This window comes from Pelophylax lessonae (genome assembly GCF_965119305.1).
Source record: "Pelophylax lessonae genome assembly, chromosome: 2".
NCBI lineage: Eukaryota > Metazoa > Chordata > Amphibia > Anura > Ranidae > Pelophylax > Pelophylax lessonae.
In genome coordinates this window covers 273,590,286-273,614,112 of record NC_138769.1, presented here as the reverse complement: position 1 = coordinate 273,614,112, position 23,827 = coordinate 273,590,286, and the positions used below count along the sequence as shown (strand labels likewise).

Sequence of the window (23,827 nt, the reverse complement as noted above, 5' to 3'; positions counted from 1 at the left end):
ACCCTCAAAATCCTCAGAAGTATGAGATGCACCCCAAAAATTGGAAAAGTGTATCTCACACGTACCAACACAGACTATCCCGCAATTTAATTGTTTATACCCAAAGGTTTTTATTGAATAGCGGAATAGAGGGCACAAATTTTCCGGGGGCGTGCCCGGAAGTGGCCATGTGATCTCACGCTGTGAGACTCCCCGCAGCATCCACACACCTCTCCCGACAGCGTTCCTGGGACACTAAGACCGGATCGGAGGACCTGTAACCTGCTAGACTAGTGGACGAGGAAGAGGGAGACCCGGTCAGCAGAACAGCGGCAGAGCAGCGGTCAAGTGAAACAGCTATTCCGCTGTATGACCGGCAGTCTCGGAGATACCTCTCACTCACGAGCGGGATGAACAAGCGCGGTGATATCGGATCTCACTAGATGCCCGCACGAACCGGCTGCATCGGGCTCCGCTGGTCTATCGAGACACCTCCTTGCCCAGAGTAAGCCCGCCACTGCGATATACCATTGGCGCCCCTGAGACTCTACACGGAGGAGGTCAGTTAGCGGCATTACAAGATCTTGCTGAGGAGCCGTCTCTCACGGCTGGAGAGCGAGAGATGCAGTTTAAGTGATTTATCTTTATAGATGGCGGTTAAACCAGTGGTGCAGGGCAAGGACTCCTTGGGCTCTAAAGTAAAGAGGATAGCTTATTGGAGGCCCCTCCACCGGGAGAAAAGAAACACGGTCGACATTTAGTGGGACACCTACAAACCCTGAGTAAGCCTGCTACTCTGCTATAACAACGGTCTCTCATTGATAACGCATGGAAGAGACAGGGAAGGACATTGGACTGGTTGTATAGCAAATGAGTAAACCAGTTACCCTGTCGCAACATTGACACTCATTGAAATATATGCTTCCTTTAAGTAGGATAGCTATTTGGCTGTATCATTGGACCCTGCCGAGATACCTGCCCCCCTCCCCCCTCACCGGTTGAGGAGTGGGATATATTGCCTTAAGGAAAAGAAAGAGAACTTTTGGATAAATGATATTGGAACTGCTTTTCTCAACTGGGGCCTAATCAGAACTGGTGCAGCTGACACAGGGGTTGGAATTGCTCAACCTCCTGCTAGACCAGCAGTCCCTTCTCTACATTCTAACAGGCAGCAGAAGAGAAGAACATCTTGTAATATAAGAAGGTGGAGACGCGGGTGAGATGATATAATTTTGGCTCTCGTTTTTTCTTTTTTTCTCCTCTCTTCCTCTCCTTTCATTGTTATATCCGTGTCTTGCCTTCCTTTATATGGACTAAGGATGAGATGGACAGTTTTCTCTCTCCCTAAAAAAGGAAGATTGGAGGGCTAAGTAAAAATTAGAAATTATTTTTGTTTGGATGGTGTGAAGTAAAATTGAAGCCTCTAAGGATTGGCTACTCGAGTGGCAAAATTGAAAGTGGTCAAGTAGAGGCTATAAGTACAGGGTGGAAGAGAGGGGAGGATGACCCTTACTAAAAGGAAAAAAGGAAGGAAGTGTGCAGTGAAGGTACAGTCTAGCAGGCCAGAAGGAGAGATTGTCCGTTTTCTAGCTAATAGCCAGAAAACACCTAGAGGGGCAAAAATGGAAGTCTGCGGGAACAGTGCCTTGACGAGCCCAGAGTCAGGTGATATGCCCAATTCATCAGCTACCTCTCCTGTATCGGAAAGCTACCCTGATAGCCCAGGGGATGGGCAGAGAGAGAACTCTGCACCCTGTATACATGCACAAGCCCTCATACAGAATTCGGAGCTAAAAGCCATGCTTCAGGCCTTACCAACAAAAAGTGACATTGTACAAATGATCAGTAAAATAGAGGAGGCCCACCAAAAAGAGATACGAGAAATAAAAAAGGATATACAAAAGATAACAACATGTCTAGAAGAGGAGATGGCAGCTAGGAAAACCATAGAAGAGAAAGTGACATCTCTAGAGCTAACAAGAGAGAGACAGAGGGAGACGGAGGATACAATACAACTCCAGCTAGAAGAAATAGAAGATAGAAGTTGACGTAATAATTTGAGAATAAGGGGAATACCTGAAACCATAAATAATGAAAAACTAAGTGAAGTGGCAGAAAAGATCTTCAAACAGGTCCTGAAGGATAAATATACTGACCATTTTGAAATAGAAAGGATACACAGAACTGCAGGCCCTAGAAGCAAAGACGAGAGGAGACCTAGAGACGTAATCTGCAGATTACACCACTATACACACAAAGAGGCTATTTTAAGGATGGCCTGGGAAGTGCAAGATATGGAGGTGGAAGGAGTAACGGTTAAAATATACCCAGATATCTCTAGAGGAACACTGAGGAGAAGAGCGCTTCTAAGACCACTATTAGAGTTAGCGAGGAAGGCGGGATGTACCTATAGATGGGGGTTCCCCTTTTCAGTTACATTTCAAAGGGATGGACGATACTTTAATCTCAGGACATATCAAGATCGAATGGCCTTCTTTCAATTTATAAAGTCGGACCCCATACAGGTGGTTAACTGGCTAGACCAGATACCCAAAGGAAGGCTTCTCCCCCAATCTCAACAACAAGAGAAGAGATTAGATATTGTGACAGAGGAAGAGAGAAGATAAAGAGGACTAGTTTTCTTTATTGAGAGACTTCCTGTATCCGCAATGGGGGGGGGGGGGGGGTACTATTAATTTTTTTTTTTTTCTACACATATTAGGGAGGGAGAATTTTTTTTTGATACCCTACCCTTCTGATTATATTTTTAGAGGCACATCACAGAATACACAAGTAGAGGGAAAGGGGGAGGAGTTTTTTTTTACTTTATCCACCCTCCTAATTATATTTTTAGAGGCACATTACACAAGTGGGGGTTTTTTTTTTTTTTTTGCCCTCTCCTTTGTGGACGAGAGTGGAAGCTGAAATGGGGGGTATCATAAATGTATATGACAATATTCGAACTAAAGAAATGTATATGGTTTATCAACTAGCTATCCCCTTGGAGGGGGAAAGGAGAGGAGGAGAGAGACAAGGGGAAGAGAGAGGGGATAAGAGAGGTAGGGGGAAAGTGAAAATGTCTATGAGGAATATTTATAGTCTTATTAAGGGGAAGAAACCTAGTCTCTCTTGTTAGGGTGTATGTCTCCCTTCTCTACTCCTCCTAGCCCCCCCCTGGGACTACATTTAAACTAGTGGTAAAGAGACAGATGTATCCTCTCTATGAAGAAAGGAGGGGGGGAAGGAGAAAATAGGATAGAATACATGAGGGGGGGGGGGGGAAGAGTAAATAGGTGTTTTAGGAAAATCGCCAGTGCGGATATCTGGCCTTTGATGGTACCCAAGGCCAAACGCTGATCTACACCTTTTTTGAGAAACTCGAAGACATGAGACATCGAAAAGGAACGGGGGGGGGGGGGACCCTCCGAAATTAACACCAAGTAATGTACGCCCTCCAGACTTGATGATAAATTTTCCTAAAAGCAGATTTTCGAGCTTTTGACAGAGTAGGAAACCTCGTGTCGCATCCTGCAACTTCTTGAGTTTCACCTCCAGAAGAAACACCCGGGGTAAGGTCATGTCCAGGGTCAGGCTCAGATAGTCCAGTTTTTTGGGCGGAACCACAACACATTTTTGGAAATTCAGTTTCCATCCGAACTCTTGCAAAGTTCGCACTGAAATGTCCAGATTGTCTTTCAGGGCATTCGGAGACTCTGCTCGCAGAAGGAGCTTATCCAGGTAACCCGGGACTGCAATCCCCTTCTGCCTCAGTAAAGCCAACACTGGGGCCAACACTTTTGTAAACACCCAAGGAGCCGAGGCGAGACCAAAGGGTAATGTCACAAATTGATAGTGCTCCTCGCCCACGGCAAAGCGAAGGAAATGCTGATGCCCGACATATATTGGTATATGAAGGAAAGCGTTCTTGATATTGATAGAGGCCATGAAGTCCCTTTGATGAAGGGATGCCACCACTGTGCGAATGGACTTCATTTGAAATTTCTGAACCTGCACAAAGTGGTTCAAAGCCTTGAGATCCAGAACAGGACGGACCTTGCCTTCTTTCCTGGGAACAGTAAACGGGTTTGAATAAAACCTCTGAAAGCGTTCCCATACTAGAACCGGTACAACGACCCCCTATGAGATCAGATCCAGTACCGCCCCAAGAAGACCTTGTAGACGATCTAGGGACAAACGCAGATTAGGAGGAAAGAACCTTGCCTGAGGCAAGGACTGAAAATCCAGGAGGTCCACAGATCCAGAAGCAAAGACGTCCCCCCACCCAATGTACGGGTGAAGGCGCCCCTTCAGGCAGAAGCGGGCTTGTCTGGGGTCCCAGAGGGGCCCACTCTTGACTTACCCAGCCAGAGCCTCTTGGAACCCGCTGCGAGGTTACAGGTGGATTTTGATCCTTGGTCCTTAGATCCCGAAGGACGAAAGAACCGCTTATGGGCCGAGAAAAAAGGACCAGGCTTGGGACAAGTCTCTTTACTCCTGGCAGACTGCGGAAGCAGATTACTTTAATGATCTCCTACATGGAAGTTCCGAACAAGAGGTCTCGATCAGTCAATACCTTCTTGGAAGTCTAGTCCACAGACGAGTATTTCAGCCATATCATGGGGCGCAGAGTCACTGCCGTCACAGACACCCTGCAGGCTAAGGGGGCCACATCCAGAGAGGCATCACAGACATAGTGCAACCCCTGAACCAACTGGTCCACCAACTCCGCCAGGTCAAGAGGAGGTTGTCCACCTTCCAAATGCTGGCGCAGGAGCTTAGCCCATTCCGTTAATGTCTGTGAAACCAAGGTTAAGGCGAACACTGGCCGCAGAATGGAACCGGCCATGGTGAAAAGGTATTGTACCAGATATTATACCAGAGTCCTCCACCGGAAGGAAGGTGGCTTTATTCAACCTGGAAACTTGAGAGTCCACCACAGGTGGTACTGTCAGTTTCTTGAGCAGGGACTCTTCAAACAGATACCTTCTAGCAAAGCGCCTAGGGACCCCGACAGTGTGTTTGGGGGAACCCCACTGACTTGTGACAATGTTGTTGAAATAGGCGGAAAATGGGAATACCTTTGCCGCCTTAGAGGTTCTACGGGTACCAAAGTGCACTGTCGCAGTCGACGCAGTAGTAGCTGCGTCCTCCAATTTTAAAGTTTCCCACACTGATACAATCAATGCATCCCCAGTGCCTTTTCACGGGCGGCTGTAATATCCTCATTATCAGAGCACCCAGGGTGCGTGGACGTAGACCAAGTAGGGTGACTCGCGTCCTTGGTGGCCAAATCCCCCTCAGAATCGGAGGAGGCTGAGGATGCAGGTGAAGGCGCAGGACACTTTTTACTCGTCCTATTTTGGAAGGTCAAATCTACTTTAGACACCAGTGGCTGCAGGACCACCGTCATAGCAGACAAGGCGGACTGGGACCCTGTAGGTCCCACAGCCTCAGAGAGGAGATCGGGTGGTGACACATGCTCTAGGGATTCCATGGGTTAACTCGAAACTGCCAGCAAAACGTGTAAAATTGCTGTGAAAAATACCAACCACAAGTCCCAGTGCACCAAAATCGCTATAGCAGCAAGACAGCCAAATAACCCACGCAGGGACTCACCACCCCCTTCTCAGATGCGGATGCAGAGTGTCAGGCTGCACACTGTGCGATGATCAGAGAGGAAGTTCATAGAACTGCCACTAGAGGCCCACCGCTGAATCCCCTCTCCATAAACTCCAAAAACATGGATGCCGATTGATAGAAAAGGGAAACTACAAGAAAACGGCCGCTGAACTACACAAACATGGCCACCAATAGATACAGCAGCCATCCACAACAAAATAGAGGCTGCACGCGGCACCCACGTGGCTCCCGGGACCCGCCAAGGACCACCAGGTACATTTGGACAGCAACGGGGGCCGCCGCTAGGGACCCCCACCAGGATCATCCCCCAAAAAGGCTGTGTTTGCGCAGCCCCCGGAAACGTGCCCCCTGCCCCCAGCACCCGCTCGACACCCTCCACCATAAAAATTAGCCATGGCTGCCCAGGGGGGCAGCTAGGTATGGGTGAATGGGGGTGGTCCGCAGAGGGACCCCCAATATTGAGGGGAGCATAAAAGTGTTAAGGAAGGGCACTCTGGGGTCCCACCAACCCAAGCAGGGGCCAACGTCCACCCTGAGGGGCCACTAGAGGGGGGGGACACTAAATACCACACCATGAGACCAAGCGGGCACCACTCCAGGCAGACCACCCACCACCTTGGCAGGGGGGTGTTGCCGACCAGAGGTACGCTGTGACTCAGGTCATAACTAGTATCGTGACCAGGGCTATGTGTCCTCGCAAGACTTTTAACTCGCCGGCCAGCTCTCGTCCAGTGGGGCTATGTCGCAGCCATCCCAGGGCAGAGCTAAGGTTGGTTTGCGCTCGCTGGCCAGACTGGAAAGATCGTAAGGACCTAGGATATCAGTCTGTCGCCCAGTCCGGCAGTTGATTGTAGTTCTCTTAATAAAAAGAAAAATTAGATTAAAAAGGAAAAAACACTAGAACCAGAGATCCCAACAAGGAACTAGATCCTTATGCCTGACTAAGCAGAAGAAAAACTCAAGTCCTATAGCAGGAAGTGGGAGTATACCCCCTTGGACTGCCCTATAGGCATGGTCAAATCTTTTTCCACCTAGTGTCCTACTCCTATGGAGAGCAGCATAAACCCATGGGTCAAGAAGAAAATGGAGCGGTGTCCATCAATGAACGAAAGAGAAATTAGACTTTTTCCTTTTTTTTACTGTATATGTTTTATAGCAGAAAGTTATATTATATATATATATATATATATATATATATATATATATATATATATATATATATACACATATACACACACACACATTTTTTTACTTTTTTTTTTTCCAAAATTGTTGCTTTTTTTTTTTGTTTAGCGCAAAAAATAAAAATGCAGTGGTGATCAAATATCACCAAAAGAAAGCTCCATTTGTGGGGAAAAATAATCACATAAATTTTATTTGGGAACAGCTTTGCATGACCGCGCAATTGTCAGTGAAAGTAACTCAGTGCCGTATTGCAAACAATGGCCTGGTCATGATGGGGGTAAATTTCTGGAGGTCGAGTGGTTAATTAAATGCTGCAGTGCATGTTTGTTTTCATAATACACACACAAATAACCATGCGCTGGAGGACAGTTCTGTGATGAGATAAAATAGTAGATAAATGGTGCTGATCCACACTCAAAACCAATGAGATAAAAAATACAAACACAGGTGGGATAAAAAGCATTACCCCCAGCCAGGCAAAAAACATCAGCTTGCAAAATTAGAATCCAAAAGTCTTGGTTTATTTATTTTATTTTTTTTAAAGTCTTGGTTTATTAACAATACATGCTTCACAATAGCTTTGCCTGCTCTTTATTCCATCCTCCTTTTAGGAACACGGAGTTATCAGACACTTGCACTGGCTCCCTCAAGGTACTGCCATTTTGCCATTTCCAACTGTGTTTCTCTTGTGGTGGCCAGCGTCCTTTATTATCCAGATCCTTTATTGTGAAGCATGTATTGTTAATAAACCAAGACTTTTGGATTCTAATTTTGCAAGTTTTTTTTTTGCCTGGCTGGGGTAGTGCTTTTTATCCCACCTGTGTTGTTTGTATTGTTTTCATAACAGGAGACCATATTTCTACTTTAACCACTTGTCTACTGGGCCCTTTAATCAACTTCCTATCAAGGCCAATTTTTAGTTTTCAGTGCTGTCGCAATATGAAAGAGAATTGCAACACTGTACTTTTTATCATTTTTTTCCCCCACACAAATAGAGCTTTCTTTTGGTGGTATTTAATCAACATTGGATTTTTTTAATTTTTGCTAAAACGAAAAAAAGACCAACAATTTTGAAAAAAAAAAAAAAAAAAAAAGTTTTTCTTAGTTTCTGATATTAAAATTAAGCAAACCGGCAATTTTTCCTCTTATTGATGTGTGCTGATGAGGCAGCACTGATGGGCACTGATGAAGAGGCAATGATGAGGTGGCACCGACTGGCAGCATAGATGGGCACTGTTGATGATCAGTGTCCTCCCAGAACTCGACGACTGTGCTGTAGTCGTCATTTGGCTATAGCGGAGTCGGCAAATGGTTAAGTAGACTTTAACATTAGGCCATGAAAGGACCTATTGTACAAGGATTGATGCTGAAGACATCATTTATTAAGAACATTGGTAACATATACTTACGGTTACAAAAAACAATAAGACAAACTGCTACCAACAATGAAACATAATCATAACACAGGCGAACTAGGTTTAAGTTCTTTCACATTTATATGTTAGGAATAGTGTTTTTACCTTGAAGTTTTGAAAGACGCAAAATCCTTTTACGACGTGACTTAACTTGTGGCTGGGAAACAGACTTTATGTCTTCAGTATTTGTGGCTTGCCAGTTGTGTTTGATTCTAAGAGCCTTTTCTTTCCTGATTTCTTCTAGGGTTTTAATTTGAACTTTTTCCACTGGCTGTGAATTTGCCTTTGTCCCCTTTAAACTGACAGAACTGCTGGGAACAATATCAGTGCGGTGTGATGATTTAATCCCTCTTTCATAAAAATGATTCCAAATAATGCCAGCTTGGCCTCTCTGCTTTTTTCCCAATTCCAGCAAATTCTTATCTTCAAAGTTTTGATTTGTCTGCAAATCCCTACCTAGTTTGCAGTCAGTCTTGTTTACTTTATTTTCATCTTTCTGTGCTCCATCTTTCAGTTGCCTCAGTTTCTTTTCTGCCTGTATTTCATGTAATGATTTGACATGAATAACAGGCTGGGGCTTGATGAAAATATGTTTTTTTAAAAAGAAACAGTCTTCACTTTTGATAGGCCGACACTTAAGTTGTTGCTCCTGTCTTTGACTGGCCTTTTCCTGTTGGATTTCTTGAAGAGTCTTAATATGGAAGTCTGTAGTTGGGTTAGCAGCTCTCTCTGCAGAAAGATAAGCCATCAGTAAAATGTTTATTAAAGTTAAGCTTCAGGCAGATGTAAAAGAAACCAAATGAATGCAACTAAGTATTCTTTATAACACCATTATATTTCTTTTAATTAAGTATCTGCATTGGACCTGGTATCGACTTCTTGCAGTCCACTTTACACAGACAAAGTGAGCACAAGGAACAACCTCAGGAGAAACAAAAAGAAAGCCAACAAATAAAGGAAAAGCCAAAAGCCTACAGCACCTGGTATTCCCAGGCGGTCTCCCATCAAGGTACTAACCAGGCCCGACCCTGCTTAGCTTCCGAGATCAGATGAGATTGGGCGTGTATAGGGTGATGTGGCCGTAGGCGATCACCACTGCCACCCTCGACCCCTTTGAACCTGGCCATGGCAAGATGGCACCTCAGGAGAAACAAAAAGAAAGCCAACGAATAAAGGAAAAGCCAAAAGCCTACAGCACCTGGTATTCCCAGGCGGTCTCCCATCCAGGTACTAACCAGGCCCGACAATCCCCTGTAAATTGAATGCAAACAGTGGACCAAGTCTCACAGAGAAGACCCTGTAAAGGAGGAAAATGGGATTTTGATGTGCCCAAATGCATCGAGTGAAATACTAATTATAAAAAATATATATACAAATTTCATTAAATTCCATTATAAAAACAACACATTAAGATACAATATCTAAAAGGTGTATTGCAGCACATTCTACAATGTGATGGATCGACATGTTTCACCCATGATTTGGGCTTCCTCATGATTCAGATGTGTAGCAAGCTTTCTCATAGAGTATATATACTCCTTAAATAAAAACACCAAGCTATAGTTCATCGGCCAAGCCACAAAACCTATAATTCTATACTCAAAAGTATAAAGTACGTATACACAGGGAGGAGGAGCTCACAGGCCCCTGCAGAGAAAAACTACCCACTCAGCCATTTTGCTGCTAGCAGGGACACTGGTGCCTGCAATGAGGTTAATTTTTTGCTATTATTGGACATGTAGCTTTAGCCATAGGTGGTGTTTGGTAGCTATAGGTTTTTTAAACTTTGTGATATTTGCACTTAATGCTTAATTGCATTCATTCCTGTTTGGAGCTCATCCAGTAGGGATCGAAAGTTTGGGCACCCCAGGTAAAAATTTGTATAAATGTGCATAAAGAAGCCAAGGAAAGATGGAATAATATCCAAAAGGCATCAAATTACAGATTAGACATTCTTATAATATGTCAACAAAAGTTAGATTTTTCTTTCCATCATTTACACTTTCAAAATGACAGAAAACAAAAAAATGGTGTCTGCAAAAGTTTGGGTACCCGGCAGAGTTAATATCTTGTTCTGCCCCCTTTGGCAAGTATCACAGCTTGTAAACGCTTTTTGTAGCCAGCCAAGAGTCTTTCAATTCTTGTTTGAGGTATCTTTGCCCATTCTTCCTTACAAAAGTCTTCCAGTTCTTTAAGATTTCTGGGCTGTCTGTCACGCACTGCTCTTTTAAGGTCTATCCATAGATTTTCAATTATGTTGAGGTCAGGAGATTGTGAAGGCCATGGCAAAACCTTCAGTTTACGCCTCTTGATGTAATCCCCTGTGGATTTCGAGGTGTGTTTAGGGTCATTATCCATTTGTAGAAGCCATCCTCTCTTTAACTTCAGCTTTTTCACAGATGGCATCAAGTTACCATCCAAACTTTGCTGAAATTTTATTGAATCCATTTTTACTTCTACTCGTGAGATGTTCCCTGTGCCACTGGCTGCAATACAACCCCAAAGCATGATTGATCCACCCCCATGCTTAACAGTTGGACAGAGGTTCTTTTCATTAAATTCTGTGACCCTTCTCCAAACGTACCTTTGCTCATTCCGGCCAAAAAGTTCAATTTTAACCTCATCGGTCCACAGAACTTGTTTCCAAAATGCATCAGGCTTGTCTATATGTTCATTTGCAAAAGTTCAAATGCTGATTTTTGTGATGAGGACGTAGAAGAGGTTTTCTTCTGATGACTCTTTAATGAAGACCATATTTGTACAAGTATCTCTTTATAGTGGAATAGTGTACCACAACTCCAGTGTCTGCCAGATCTTTCTGGAGGGATCGTGCAACATGGGTTTTGAATTGTTTTTCTTACAATCCTGCGAGCTGTTCTGTCTGATATTTTTCTTGGTCTTCCAGATCTTGCCTTAACTTCCACTGTTCCTGATGACTGCCATTTCTTAAATACATTCTGAACAGAGGATATTGACATCTGAAAACGCTTTGCTATCTTCCTATAGCCTTCTCTAGCTTTGTGAGCGTCAACTATTAACTATTTTCAGTTTCAGTTTTCTAGACAACTGCTTAGAAGATCCCATGGTGCTGATTGTTGGGGCAAGGTCAGATGAGTCTGGGCATTTAAAACCTTTGAGATTGACATCACCTGGTCTTCCCAGACGATGATTGAGAACAATCCATGACACTGGCAGGTCTCAGCCTTGCAAAGGGGGCAGTGCATGCTATAAATTCTACAGGGTGCCCAACTTCTGCAGACACCATTTTTTTGTTTTCTGTCATTTTGAAAGTGTCAATGATGGAAATAAAATCTAACTTTTGTTGACATATTATAAGAATGTCTAATCTGTAATTTGATGCCTTTTGGAGATTTTTCCATCTTTCCTTGGCTTCTTTATGCACATTAATACAAATTTTTACCTGGGGTGCCCAAACTTTCGATCCCCACTGTACATACTTTATACTTTTGAGTATACCATTATAGGTTTTGTGGCTTGGCCGATAAAACTATAGCTTGGTGTTTTTATTTAGGGTGTATATATACTCTTTGAGAAAGCTTGCTACAAATCTGGATCCTGAGGAAGCCCAAATCATGGGTGAAACACCTTGATCCATCACATTGTAGGATGTCCTGCAATACACATTTTAGATATTGTATCTTCATGTGTTGTTTTTATTAGCTTGTCTTTAATAAAATTTATATATATTTTTTAGAATTTATTTTTCAATCAATTGATGCTTTGGGGCAAATTAAAATCCCCATTTTCCTCGCCTACAGGGTCTTCCCTGTTAGACTTTGTCTACTGTTTGTAACAAATAGAATAAATAAATAGAAAACCTCCATATACAGTGAGTGAAAAAAGCATTTGATCGCCTGCTGATTTTGTACCTTTGCCCACTGAAGAAATGATCAGTCTAATTTTAATGGCAGGTTTATTTTAACAGTGAGACAGAAAAACGACAAAAAAATATCCAGAAAAACGCATTAAAAAAAAAAAAAAGTTATAAATTGCATTTTAATGAGTGAGATAAGTATTTGACTCCCTACCAATCCGAAAGATTTCTGGCTCCCAGGTGTCTTCTATATAGGTAACAAGCTAGGATTAGGAGCATCCTCTTAAAAGCAGTGCTCCTAATCTCAGCTTTTTTACCTGTATAAAATACACCTGTCCACAGAAGCAATCAATCAGATTACAATCTCACCACCATAGCCAAGACCAAAGAACTGTCCAAGGATGTCAGGGACAAGATTGTAGACATACACAAGGTTGGAATGGGCTACAAGACCATCGCCAAGCAGCTTGAAAGGGTGACAACAGTGGGTGTGATTATTTGCAAATGGAAGAAACACAAATAACTGTCAATCTCCTTCGGTCTGAGGCTCCATGCAAAACCAGACCTCATGGAATTTCAATGATCATGAAAACGGCGAGGAAACAGCTCAGAACTACACGGGAGAATCTTGTCAATGATCTCAAGGCAGCTAGGACCATAGTCACCAAGAAAACAAATTAGTAACACACTAGGCCGTGAAGGACTAAATCCCTGCAACGCACACAGGGTCTACCTGCCCAAGAAAGCACATGTACAGGCCAGTCTGAAGTTTGCTAATGAACATCTGAATGATTCAGAGGAGAACTGGGTGAAAGTGTTGTGGTCAGATGAGATCAAAATCAAGCTCTTTAGTATCAACACAACTCCCTGTGTTTGGAGGAGGAGGAATGCTGCCTATGACCTCATTAACATCATCCCAACCTTTAAACATGGAGGTGGAAACATCATTCTTTTGGGGCTGTTTTTCTGATAAGGGGACAGGACAACTTCATCTAATCAAAGGGACAGGGCCATGTACCGTCAAATCTTAGGTGAGAACATGCTTCCCTCAGCCAGGGCATTGAAAACTGGTCATGGATGGGTATTTCAGAATGACAATGACACAAAACACATAGCCAAGGCAACGAGTGTGAGTAAGAATAAGCACATTAAGGTCCTGGAGTGCCTTAGCCAGTCTCCAGACCTTAATCCCATAGAAAATTTGTGGAGGGAGCTGAAGGTTCAGGTTACCAAACGTCAGCTTTGAAACCAAAATGACTTGGAGACGATCTGCAAAGAGGAGTGGGACAAAATCCCTTCTGAGATGGGTACAAACCTGGTGGCCAACTACAATCACTGATTGCCAACAAGGGTTTTGCCATCAAGTACTAAGTCATGTTTTGAGAAGGGGTCAAATATTTATTTCACTCATTAAAATGCAAACCAATTTATAACCTTTTTGAAGTTTTACAAAAAGTTTTTTTTTTTTTTTGCATTTTCTAGATTTTTTTTTTTTTTTGTTATTCTGTCTCTCACTGTTAAAATAACCTACCTTTAAAATTATAAACTGATCATTTTTTTTGTCAGTGGGCAAACGTGCAAAACCAGCAGGGGATAAAAAAAATAAAATAATGTAGTTTATACAGAGGAAGGCAAAAGCAAAAAAAAAAAAAAACCCTATAAAGCATGGTCCAATTTGCAAAAGTGGGGGAAAAAAATAAATTCCTTCCTGAATTAATAGTCTCTGGTGTTATTACCTATAATTGCTAACATCCGGTTATATTCTGTGCATTTAAGAAAGAAGCTGGCTCTTTTTTGAAACAATCTACAGAACTGGCCAGAAATAGTTTGTGAAGGAGTCTATTCCCAATTTTAACAGCTCTTACTGTGAAGAAGCCTTTCCCTATGTGGAAGTTAACCTGTTAAAGACAAGGCATTTTCTGGCACTTTTTGTTTAGAACCCCCCTAAACATTATAAACATTAAAGCAGAGGCCCTAAAAACAATAAATTGGTGGGTTTTGCAAATGTTTTTTTATGTCACACGGTATTTGCGAAGCGGTTTTTCAAATGCAGATTCTTGGGGGAAAATCAACACTTTTTTTAGTTTCAATACATTTTTATTCGAGAATAGCAAGTACAAGCAACAACTGAAATGGTACAGAAATTAAAACTGTTACAGTTATATTTGAAACATGTAATACAGCATATTGGGGTGGGTGTGAAGCAAACAATGCATATATATAGTATCCAGGAATAAGTCAGAGCAAGTGGAACCACTCCTCAACCCAGAAAAGCCTAAAAAGGGGGTTACCAGCTAAGGGGTAACGGGGCGACCCCCCCAACGGCCGGGCGCTACCCTCGAGACACCCCAAAAGGGAGCAATCTGTGCCTCTGAGGAAGCGCACCAAACTTCTATTACTGAACCGTGTGGTATCCATGGAGGAGCGTGCCATCAGCAGATTTACCTGGAACCCCAAAGTCGCCAGAGCAGCTGATATGGGTGCCAGGGGAGAGGATTCAGGTGTACCCGAAGTCCCCACCAGGTCTGCGGGGGATTTATTACCACGGGAGACCATTTTTGCCTTTAATGAAAAAAGGGACGCTGGCCCTTTAAATTGCTCCCCCCCCCCCCGCAACTGCACCAACTGAAAGAGCCCCTTGGGAAAAAACACTAGCAAAAAAAGAATTGGATTTAGTCAAATAATGGCCGAGATATAAGCAAAAATCCCCAGCCTTTGAGCACATTTTTCACAGGATAAAAATGGAGAAGGAGGAAGTGACCTCACAGAGCTAGAGGCCAGCCCTCGAGCCCAGAGAAAAGGTGCCTATTGAAAGTCAATGACAAAAGTCACAGGGAAAATGGCCGCTTGCCCTTACTAGGCATGTTGCCCACATCCAAGATGACGCCGACCGGGAGCTAGAGCAGAATTCACACATGGCTGCTGTGTTACACAGAGCTTAGAATCTGCAAACCACTAAAGTGGCGGCCGCTCCAAACGGCTGCAAAATAAATGCACCAAACACATTTCTGGCTATCAGCAAGGACCCCAGGGAGACCCCCACAGCATTCCCATGCAGTGCCCCCAGCGGGGGCAGGTAGGGGAGGGAAAACCACAACCTGGCCAGAAGAGGGATCCTACAGAGACCGCCAGCCCTGCTATCCCCTAGGAGTGGGCCCACAACTCCCCAAACGTCCCCAGGGACAAGGGGGTTCAGTACTCACCAGTCCAGCAGCAGGCTGGAAAAATGGGAGACCTCCCACCCTAAGTGGGGGTGCCGTCAGCCATGGAGAGACGTTGGCAACACGCGGGCGATCCTGGTTGAGACATCCTCTGCGAAGTGCAGCTCCGGTGGCTCGTCCCCATATGGAGGGGCACTGTCGTTGCGAGGCCTGGGAATACCAGTAACCTGTGACGCTCATTGGCAGGCTGTGACTCCATAAGGATCTATGATACCCAGTCCGAGGCCCAGCTCTGCAGTCACTTGTTGTCCTCCAGGAAAGGAATCCCTGACTAACTAGTGATAGTGAGAAGAAATAAAAATCTAGTGTGTAAAGAGAAAACACTTAAATTCAGAGAAAAAAAATAAGAAAGCCTAGACGCTAGGTAATAGCAGGAAAAGACCTAAAGCTCTGCTCCTGATGCTAGGCAGCTTGAAACTGAAGTAATATCAGATTGAGTTCTGGTAATGGCTGAGGGATGGCCCCCTAGTGGCGTGATGAGGTACAAAAGTTTTTTGTTTTTCAACTGATAATCAATTATCTGCCTAGCCTGCTCCTGCAGAGTGCGCCATTACCCATTAGTGAAGGCTAATACCATCGGGCGGCGACTCTCAGAGGACGTAAGAGAAATAACAATTTAGGGAAGCTGACCATTTTGTATAAGTGGCACCTGCCAAACAGTGAGAGAAGGAAATCTTTTTTTTTTTTTAACAATCAAGTTTATTGAAAACATGAAGTACAGTACAAATATGAAAACAGGTTGTATGCAGAGGTACACACATGTCCAACAGTGCAAAAACTATTGCATCAAAAAGCTTGAAAAAACTGACGTAGTGAAACATTTGAAGCAGTCAATAGTCATATGTAAAGTACAGGAGATTAAACAAATAGTGCATAAGCATATGAAAAAAATACTAATAGAAACATTATGATTCTGGGATCAAACAAGACATACAAACAATTAGCTCTAGAAAGGATCGGATCTGTAAAACAGGGGAGACATGGCGTCCTCAGGATCCAAAGCTCAGCATTCATTCAATCCTACTGAGCCAGCAGGAATAGTAGGAGTTGAGTCTATCATAGCTAAAGCCCGCAGAGCTGCAATAATCCTACTACTGTGCAGGGCTGAAGGGTAAATCAAGTTGACATTACCAGGATTAAGAGTACAGCATGAGGTGGAGTAGGAAAAGAGTGAGAAGAAAGATAGGTCAAGAGGGGTGAGGAGGATGGGGAGCCGGCTCAGGGTAAACCTGAGAAAGATAAGGCATGTTGCGGGGAAGTCTGGAATTCTAGCCAGGCATTCCAGCAGGAAAGGAATCTGGGAATTATGTCGGTTGCCAGGGCGCTTACCCTTTCCATTTCACAAATTTCTGAGACTTTCCTCAGCCAATCAGGGACAGAGGGGACAGAGGTGGATTTCCAGTGCAAGGGGATGAGGGACCTGGCCACATTAATGAGATGGATGAGCAAGGAGTTCTTGTAGTTGTGGAGTGGTATGGAGCTTAGGTGCAGTAGGCAGAGTTCAGGAGAGAGGGTAACTTCCTCATCGACAATGGACGAGCACAGCATCTGGATTTTTTGCCAGTAGTTGGAAATGGGCGGGCAGGACCACCAAATGTGGATTAAAGTGCTTTTCTCTCGGCTGCATCTCCAACAGGTATCATCAGCAGTAGGGTACCATCTCTTAACTTTATCAGGTGTGGCATACCACTGCGAAAGGAGTTTATAAGCAGTTTCCTGCATTTTCGTGCTTAGTGAGCACTTGTGCGAAAGCTTACATACTCGTTTCCATTGAACCTCAGAAATAGGAGTGTTCAACGAGGAGCTCCATCTCTCCCTGAATCTGTCCTGCCTAGAATCAGTATGTTTCTGTAGCCATGCATAAGTCAAGGAGATAGTCTTCTCAACTCGATCTCCAAAATGACAGCAGTGTTCAAAGTCACTTAAAGGTCTACTCACTGGGAGTCTTCTGTTGTGTGATGTAAGGTAGCTACGTGCCTGAAAATAGGACCAGAGGGGTATTCTCCGTTTTTTGGTGAGCTGTGTAAAGTCCATCATTTGCTTAAAAACACTGCCTACAAAACAGTCCTTGGCCAATATTGGGTCTAGTGTGTTCTTCAGGAAAGCGGGGTTATTCAAACCCGGTGCGAACTCTGGGTTATATGCCAGTGGGTTCAGGGGACCTGGTGAGGAAGAGATATCATAGCTTTGAGCAATGGTATGGAACATCTTCAAATTGGGGCCTATGAGAGGGTGTGTCAGTAATGTTTTAGGGCAGGATATGGCAGGGATCCAGGGGGAATATGCCAATGGACCCAGTGAGAATGAATTTTCAACCTGTATCCAGTCTTTCGATAGGGCATGGCAATTCCAGTCAATAATTCTGGAGAGATGAACAGCCCAATAGTAGTGCTTGAAATTGGGTAAGCCCATACCCCCAAAGGATTTGGATTTAGTCATCGTATCAAAATGTACCCGGGTTTGTTTGCGATTCCAGATAAATTGTATCTGAAGCGATCATAGTTTCCGAAAGAAATAGGAAGGGATGGCAATAGGAAGGGCCTGTAGTAGGTATAGGAGCTTCGGCAGAGTTATTTTAATGATGGCCGCTCGGCCGAACCAGGAAAAAAATCTGGGCATCCAACCTTGTAATTCCTTTGTAATGGAAGCAAGGAGAGGAGGATAGTTGTGTTCGAATAAGTGTTTGGGATGTTGGGTTAGTTGTACTCCCAGGTATTGTATGCTTGTGCGTTTCCATTTAAATGTGCAATTTAGTTGGATACTACTCAACTGCTGCGCAGACAGGGTTAGATTCAAGGCTTCAGATTTGTGGTAATTAATCAGCATGTTAGACATATAGCCGTAAATCTCAAACATGTCCAACAAATTGGGGATCGAGGTGGCCGGGAGAGAGACATAGAATAAAAGGTTGTCCGCGTAAGCGGCAATCTTATGCTCCCTACCCTCCACCACGATGCCCCTGATGGAAGAGTGCAAGTTAATTGTACGAATAAAGGGTTCTAGGGACAGGATGAATAGAAGGAGTGAAAGTGGGCAGCCCTGGTGTGTACCATTGCAAATGTGGATCGGCTCCGACAAGGCGCCGTTCACCTTGACCTGAGGGATTTGTGTACAATCTGTGATCCAAGCAAGCATGTGATCTCCCATTCCCACGTGTCTACAGGTCGCGAACATAAAATCCCAGGCCACTCTGTCGAAGGCCTTCTCCGCGTCCGTAGACAGGAGAAGGCCTCCGACACCGTCCAGGTGGAATCTGTGAATTAAGCTAATTGATTTCAAGACATTATCGCGAGCCTCGCGACCAGGCATGAAGCCCGCCTGCTCCAGGCCTATTAATATTGGGAGTAAGGACCTGAGACGGGTAGCAATGAGTTTGGCTAGCAACTTAAGATCTAGGTTCAAAAGGGAAATAGGCCTGTAATTTGGGCATTCGGGGGGTCTTTGTTGGGTTTTGGGATGACTGTGATGTGGGCTTGCGTAAAAGAAGGGGGGACTGAGCGTTCAGAGAGAAGGGAGTTTAGGGCGGTGAGAAGAGGCGTAGAGAGCTGGTCAGTGAAAGTCTTGTAGTAATGGCCCGTGAATCCATCAGGACTGGGGCTTTTGTTGGATTTAAGCGATTTAATCGCGGCCAGAAGTTCCGCGGGCGAGAAGGGGCTTTCTAGGGACTCTACTTCCGAATCAGGTAATCTGGGGAGTTTGCTGTTGTGGAGGAATTCCCGGATAAGGGACGGCCTATCTCCGTGTAGTGCGGCTGATTTGTGACGTGCCGGGATGTTGTAGAGATTGGAGTAAAACTCCTGGAAATGCTGAGCTATTAGGCGCATGTCTCTGTCTAGATTCCCTTGTTTATTTTTGATAGCGGGGATGTTAGAGGCCAATTGGGCATCTTTCAAAGTCCTGGCCAGGAATTTCCCAGCCTTATCGCCTTGTTCGTAGTAAATGTGCTTACGGTAGAATAGTAAACACCTAGCTTTTGCATCGAGTAGTTGTCTTAGATCTTTCCTAGCAGAGATGAGAGCTTGAAGAGTGTCAGTCACCAGGGATTGTTTATGTGTGGCCTCCAGATCCAAGATCAGTCGTTTGTTTCTCAGTCTGTTTTTTTACGTCTGGCTCCCCACATTATGAGCATCCCCCTAATAGTGCATTTGTGGGCTTCCCAGACATTCATAGGGACCACTGTAGACTTTGCATGGACCTCAAAAAACAGGTCCAGCTCTTTAGAGATATGATCCCGAATAAGGGGGTCAGCCAACAACGCGGGGTTCAGACGCCAATTGAAGACCTTCCCTGAATCCTTTGGTCTGATGTTGAGAGTCAATGAGATAGGGGCATGATCCGATATGGTCTGGTTGCCAATATGTGAGGCGGTCAAATCCGGTAGATCCTGTTGGGAAACATACAAAAAGTCGATGCGAGAATATTTGGAATGTACTGGTGAATAATACGTTTAATCTTTGGCGTCGGCATGCAAGGCTCTCCAGGAGTCCACTAAGGTAAGCGACCCCAGCAGAGTCTTAAGTCTTTTCAGGGTCCTACATTTTATGCAGGAGTGACCATTGGAAGTGTCTAGGAGTGAGTTCAGGGGTACATTGAAATCTCCCCCTAGAATAACGCAACCCTCCCCAACCCATTTCAGCTCATCTATCACCCTCTGACAGAAGGAGACATGGGCAGAGTTGGGGAAATAGACATTAGCAAGGGTCAATGGCCTACCAGCTAAGGCACCTTTCAGGAGTAGATAACGGCCTTCAGGGTCCTCCAGCTGATGTGTGAGCTCAAATGGTGTTTCTTTATGTATCAAGATGGACACTCCCTTGGCCCTGTTCACAGGAGAGGTCGCATGGAAGGCTCTAGGGAATTGTCTGGTGCTTAGGTGAGGAATGGACCTGGCACGGAAATGCGTTTCCTAAAGAAAAACAAAGGCAGGTTTCACCTTACCTAAAGCTCTAAGGATGGATGATCTCTTCTCTGGAATATTAAGTCCTCTGCAATTGAAAGAGAGTACCGTGGGAAAACATGATGTGAATATGTCGGGTGGTGTATAGTGCGTGGAGAATTCCAGGTCACTCACCAATCCAGGATGGATGGGTCCAGGCCAATTGCAGAAAATCGACAGAAATACCGTGGTGGAACCTGGCAAAGTCAGAAGAGAGGGCCAGAACCAAACTTCCGTAGTTTCACTCCCAGCCGGCTGCAATGGAAGGAACAGGGAAGAGGGGGAGAGGATATAGGAAGAAAAGGAGCAGTAGCAAGGGGGGTAGGAAGATAAGAAATCAGAGGCAAAACTGGATGTGAGATAGCAAACAATCTAATGCATTATGCAGCAAAATCTCTTATAATAGTAACAACGCCTAACAGTGGGGGACACTGTAGGCGGTCAAAAAGGTAGTCCGATATGAACCAACAGGTGAAAGGACTAATGCAATCCGCATACATTTCAGACTACTGATTTGTGAGGTGAGTGGGAGGAACAGTCAGTGAGGTATCACTAAAACCTAAAAACAGAGAATACCATCACGAACCGAGCCCAAAAAAAATTGATTTTTCTAAGATCTTACCGTAAAATCCTTTTCTCTTAAGCTCATTGACAGACGCAGTCCTCTTGATTAATATCAAATTGGGTTATACTGCCATCTACAGGAGTAGGAGAAGAAAACGTTCTGGCCACACCTTAGGGGCAGTCCCAGAGGGTATATCCTCTCTCTCTCTCTGCTACAGGATGTCAGTTATGTCACAAAGCAGTGTCAGAGGATTTAACCCAACCCAACTCAAGATAGAGGGAAGGGTACTGCGTCTGTCAATGAGCATAAGAGAAGGATTTTACGGTGAGATCTTACAAAAATCCATTTTTCTCTGTCGCTCATTGACAGACGCAGTCCTCTTGATTAATATCAAATTGGGACGTCCCAAAGCAGTGCCACAAATGAGGGGTGGGATAACAGAAATCAAAATTCAAATCCAGAAGGCCCAACCGGTGCCGACTAGAAGTCTTAAAGGCTCATTAGACAAAAGGATGAGACTCAACTGAAAACCCAAAAGAAAAAAACCCTCGAGGTAGACCAACGTTCTCCTCAAATTGCGGCCTGCAGAACCTTGCGGCCAAAAGAGGCATCCGCCGATGCCATCACATCAACTTTATAAAATTTTGTAAAGGTATGAACCGACGACCAGGTAGCCACCTTGCAAAGCTGAACCACTGACGCCTGATGGCGGAAGGCCCAGGAAGCACTAAGCGCCCGAGTGGAGTGTGGCTTAACAGGGAACTGAGGATTCCGACCCTTAATAGAATAAGCCTGTACCACCGTCTGTCTGATCCATCTGGAGATAGTCGTGGCAGATGCAGGCAACCCCTTTTTGGGGCCATCCGTGATCACAAAAAGTGAATCTGTCTTACGAAACGAGTTTTCAAGTATACCCTGATTGCCCGAACCACATCCAAGGAATGTAACACAAACTCCCGAGGATGACTGGGCTTAGGACACAGGGAAGGTAACACAATATCTTCATTCAGATGAAACTCTGAAACCACTTTAGGAAGGAAGGATGGATTCGGACGAAGAACCACCTTATCCCTATGAACCACCAGATATGGGGAACGACAAGATAATGCGGCCAGTTCTGACACCCTGCGTGCAGAAGTGATGGCCACCAAGAAGGCCACCTTCTGGGATAACGTAAGCAAGGGAATCTCCCTAATATTTTCAAAGGGAGGTTTCTGAAGAACCGACAACACCAAATTAAGATCCCAGGGCGGCAAGGGTGCGTGCACCGGCAGAGCCAGGTGCCGCACCCCCTGGATGAAATTCGGCACCAAGGAATGAGTAGCCAAAGGCTTCTGAAAGAAGATTGCTAACGCTGAAACCTGACCCTTGATAGTACTCAAGGCCAGCTTCTGCTCAACCCCCTGTTGCAGAAAAGCCAAGATTCGGGTCACCGAATAGGCAAGTGGAGGAAATCCAAGGGATTCACACCACGCAATATAAGACTTCCATGTGCGATGATAGACTTTTCTGGAAGTCGCTTTCCTTGCTTTAATTAGAGTAGGAATGACTGAAGCTGACAAACCCTTGTCCTTCAGCACCTGGGTCTCAACAGCCAGGCCGTTAAAGCCAGCGATCGTACAGCAGGATGGAAGATCGGTCCCTGAGACAGCAGGTCCTCCCTGAGAGGAAGTCGCCACGGGACGTCCGCGATCAGTCTGACAAGGTCGGCATACCAGGCCCGACGGGGCCAATCCGGAGCCACCAGGATGACTGGAATTCCCTCCACCTCTATCCTGCGAAGAAGTTTAGGCAGCAACTTGAGAGGAGGGAAGGCATACAGTAGCTGATACTGCCCCCACGGGGCGACCAGTGCGTCTGCAGCGTCTGCTAGAGGATCGCGGGAGCGAGCTACAAACCTCTGCACCTTCCTGTTGAGCCGAGATGCCAACAGATCCACATCCGGGGTGCCCCAACGAAGGCACAGTTGGTGAAATAATTCTGGATGAAGAGACCATTCCCCTTGATCCAGAATCTGACGGCTGAGATAATCTGCCTGCCAATTTTCCACCCCCGGAATGAATACCGCGGAGAGAGCTGGAACAAACCGTTCCGCCCAATGAAGAATGCTGGCCACTTCTATGGCCGCCAGAGCACTCTTGGTGCACCCTTGGTGATTGACGTAAGCCACGGCCGAGGCATTGTCCGACTGGATCCGAACCGGGCTGCCCCGGGAACTGCTCGGTCCAGTGAATCAGACAAAGTCTGATCGCTCTCAGTTCCAACACATTTATCGGTAACCTGGATTCTTCCAGGGACCAAAGTCCCTGAGCAGATAATCTGCAGAGAATTCCTCCCCATCCGGATAGACTGGCATCCGGGGTTACAATCGTCCAGTATATCGTAAGAAACGACTTCCCCTGGCTGAGCATCGGAGACCGAAGCCACCAGACCAGAGACTCCCTGGTCCGCTTGCTCAGCCGGATCCGATTGTCCAGGGAATCGGGATTCCGATTCCATTTGAGAAGAATCTCCTTTTGAAGGATTAGGCTATCAGACTGGGCAAACGGTACTGCCTCGAAAGAGGCCACCATCAGTCCCAGGACCCTAATGCAAGTCCGAAGGGAAGGCCAGTTGACGGACAGCAACATCTGAATCGTTGACTGAATCTTCTGGAGTTTCTCTGCAGGGAGAAACACTTTTGCTAGGGATGTGTCTAAAATTAGACCCAGATATTCCAGCCTCCTGGTGGGAACCAGGGATGACTTCTGCAGGTTCACCAGCCACCCGAACTCTTGCAAAGAGATCATAGTGATCTCCAAATCTAGCAACAGAGCCTGCGGAGATTCCACATGAAGAAGATCGTCTAGGTAACCTAGAATCGATATGCCCCGCTGAAGACCCGAGAAGCAGTGGCGAGACCAAAGGGTAACGCCGCAAACTGATAATGGCTCTCTCCTACGGAAAAGCGAAGAAAACGCTGTCCTGCAAAGATGGGAATATGAAGATAGGCATCCTTGATGTCTATGGACGCCAGAAAATCCCCCTGTCGCAGGGAGGCCACTACTGTGC

At 45.1% G+C, this 23,827-nt stretch overlaps 1 protein-coding gene across 2 annotated transcripts in view; it reads right to left on the bottom strand.

The window, feature by feature from the left end:
- The window catches only part of LOC309545901 (zinc finger CCCH domain-containing protein 11A-like), a 761,634-nt gene that overhangs the window by 146,333 nt on the left and 591,474 nt on the right, over positions 1-23,827 (bottom strand). For both annotated transcript variants that reach the window (XM_082245323.1, XM_082245324.1), the window contains one exon: positions 8,325-8,948. In XM_082245323.1, coding sequence (XP_082101449.1) covers positions 8,325-8,948 — 624 coding nt within the window. The remainder of the gene's footprint in view (positions 1-8,324; positions 8,949-23,827) is intronic.